Source organism: Falco punctatus (genome assembly GCF_963210335.1).
Source record: "Falco punctatus genome assembly, chromosome: 9".
Classification (NCBI taxonomy): Eukaryota; Metazoa; Chordata; class Aves; order Falconiformes; family Falconidae; genus Falco; species Falco punctatus.
Window position 1 is genome coordinate 1890001 of NC_137589.1, and position 2500 is coordinate 1892500.

General features: G+C 40.5%; 1 protein-coding gene across 13 annotated transcripts in view; it reads left to right on the forward strand.

Annotated features, from left to right (window-relative positions):
• Nucleotides 1–2500, forward strand: part of EBF3 (EBF transcription factor 3) — a 143940-nt gene that overhangs the window by 85857 nt on the left and 55583 nt on the right. For 11 of the 13 annotated variants that reach the window (XM_080403429.1, XM_080403438.1, XM_080403430.1 and 8 more), the window contains exons 9-10: nucleotides 319–449; nucleotides 968–1094. In XM_080403429.1, the coding sequence (XP_080259555.1) occupies nucleotides 319–449; nucleotides 968–1094 (258 nt within the window). Of the gene's footprint in view, nucleotides 1–315; nucleotides 450–967; nucleotides 1095–2500 lie in introns of all 13 variants that reach the window. The other 2 variants (XM_080403432.1, XM_080403434.1) reach the window with 1 other exon arrangement.

Below are 2500 nucleotides of genomic sequence, written 5' to 3' on the forward strand. Positions count from 1 at the left end.
AGATAAATCGACATGCCACATGCATGCGATGCTTAATCATTTGTAATAGCCATATTTGCCCTGACATACAATTTGCTATATCAAGCCAGTTTTTTCTTGCTCACCAGTGTTCTGCTGCTTGGTCTTTGCTTTATAAAACATTTAATAGTTTGCTTTAAATACATCAACATGCTGATATATGATTGCCCTTTGTATGCCTCCTTGAGAAATCATGCACTTTCCTTCTGTTGTGCTTTGCATGGTTTGTCATTGGTGAAGAGACCTCTTGTCGGGAAAGAAGGGGTATTAAGGTCTTGATTTTCTGTCTTGTACAAGCAGCTACTCCGTGCATAAAGGCCATCAGTCCTAGTGAAGGCTGGACTACTGGTGGGGCTACTGTCATCATAATCGGAGACAACTTCTTTGATGGCTTACAAGTCGTATTTGGAACTATGTTGGTCTGGAGTGAGGTAAGCTATCTAAATTGGTGGGCTTTGAACTGTAACATTTTTCCATGAATGATTTTAACAAGCTGTCAATAGGCTATTGACATGAGGTATCATGAGATTTTGTTTCACAGTGCCTTTTTAACCATGAATTCACATGTGACAATTGACTACACGGCGAGAAATATACTTGAGGCACATCATGGCCCTCTAGTGGAAGACTTGCTGTAGGAGGTCTCCCAGTACAATTGGACAATTAGTGTTAAAATTACTAGAAGTAGCCTTAAGGAGACATATGGAGGCAATTTTCATATGAATGATGCCCTGTGGCCTTTCCTGCAAACGAAAACCAAGGATCATTTACAGAGCTTTTTCTTAACAAAACTTGTAGAACCCATATCTTTGAATGTGACGGCAAGAAGGGAGAATTTTGAGACGATGAGTCCGATTGAAAGTAATTTTTGTAATTGTGTAAACTGGCTGGCATCAGTCTTATCAGTGCCATCTTGATTTAAGGTATGTTTTCTGTACGATTTTTATAGCTGATAACACCCCACGCCATCAGAGTTCAAACACCACCACGGCACATTCCAGGAGTTGTTGAAGTAACTCTCTCCTACAAATCCAAACAGTTCTGCAAAGGTGCTCCTGGCCGATTCGTCTACACTGGTAAGTGTACGGTTTCCTTACTCTCTTTGGGATAACAGCTCCTGTCTCTTATGGCCATACAGACAGTGCAAAATGTGAATATTTACACTGCTGTTAAAAAATAGGATGTGTCTTGCAGGAAATTTAACTGGTGGTAGCTGGACCTCAAAATACCTGTTCTTATGGGCACCCAGAAGCTCTGGTGCCTATCCAAGCCTCTTGGGTCTTGAAAATGTCTCAATGTCTCATGGGATCAAGCTCTTTCACAAGATGCCTGTCACTTCCTGTTTTCATTTTGGCCAGAAATAGATTAACAACGGTATTTCCTACCCTTCTCCAGCCAGAAAAAGGAGTTAAGAAGTATTCAGTGATGAAAAATATTTTTCAGACTATCTATCCAAACTTCTTGAACTTCCCTAAACGTTCAGTTGAAGTTTCAGGCACCAGTTCAAGTAGCTGTTTCTGGATCCAAATAACTTTATCCAACCTTACTCACAATCTGGCACTCAAAATTCTTTCAGACCTGAAACTTGGGATGCAAACTCACGAGCCTGCGAATGATTTATTTGTGCCAATTCTTTTAAATACATTTGATTTGAATTTACAAGAGCACAAGAAAAAGTCAGAACCGCGTGGTTTCCAATTGTTTTAATATGAAATCTCTTACTTTGGGATGAAGTATTGCTGGCTTTTTATCTAAAATGTGTATTACAGTTTTTCTGGCATTTAAGAATGAATTTAACTGAGGTGCTGGGAGGGGAAAGGGAGAAATAGCAATTTAATTTACTGTACTTTCGGATGAGGATTCTAGGTAATAAATCTGATCTGATGAATCAATCTCTCTTTTGAAAACAAAGAGCCTTTAACTGTTTACTCGACAGACTGCAGGGATTCGGGGAGAGTTCTTGCTGCTTACTGGGTAGATAATGCAGATTACAGATGATGTGCAGATGATGTGCATTTTGATGAATATTTTCCCACTAGGCTGCAACTGTTTCTATCTATTAATTTAGATCTAATGGGAAAAGTGTGTTCCTGGGTAGTTTTCAGCTAGGACGTTTTAAACAGTTAACGCATCGTGGATATGTTTTTCTGTCTGCCTAAGATCTATCACTGAAATGAACTTTTAAGTGAAGGTAGCATCTGAGATTCCTATCTTCCATCTGTCCCCAAAGAAATCACAACCCGAGCAAAACCAATGCTCGCATTCACACCTGGGTGCCTCACTTCTGGCTGACAAGGGAGAGCCTATTTACATTTTCTTGATCATCCTGATTGGATTTTTACCAGCGCTACCAAATGGGATGGTAGTGACCACGGTGGTTTTGGTGCTGGCGATGTATCTTGAAAGCCAACGTTGTGTTGTAGTCAGCTGCAAAGGTGGGAACCGCAGGTGGGGCTGCACGCCGTCGCAGTTACAGGCTTAA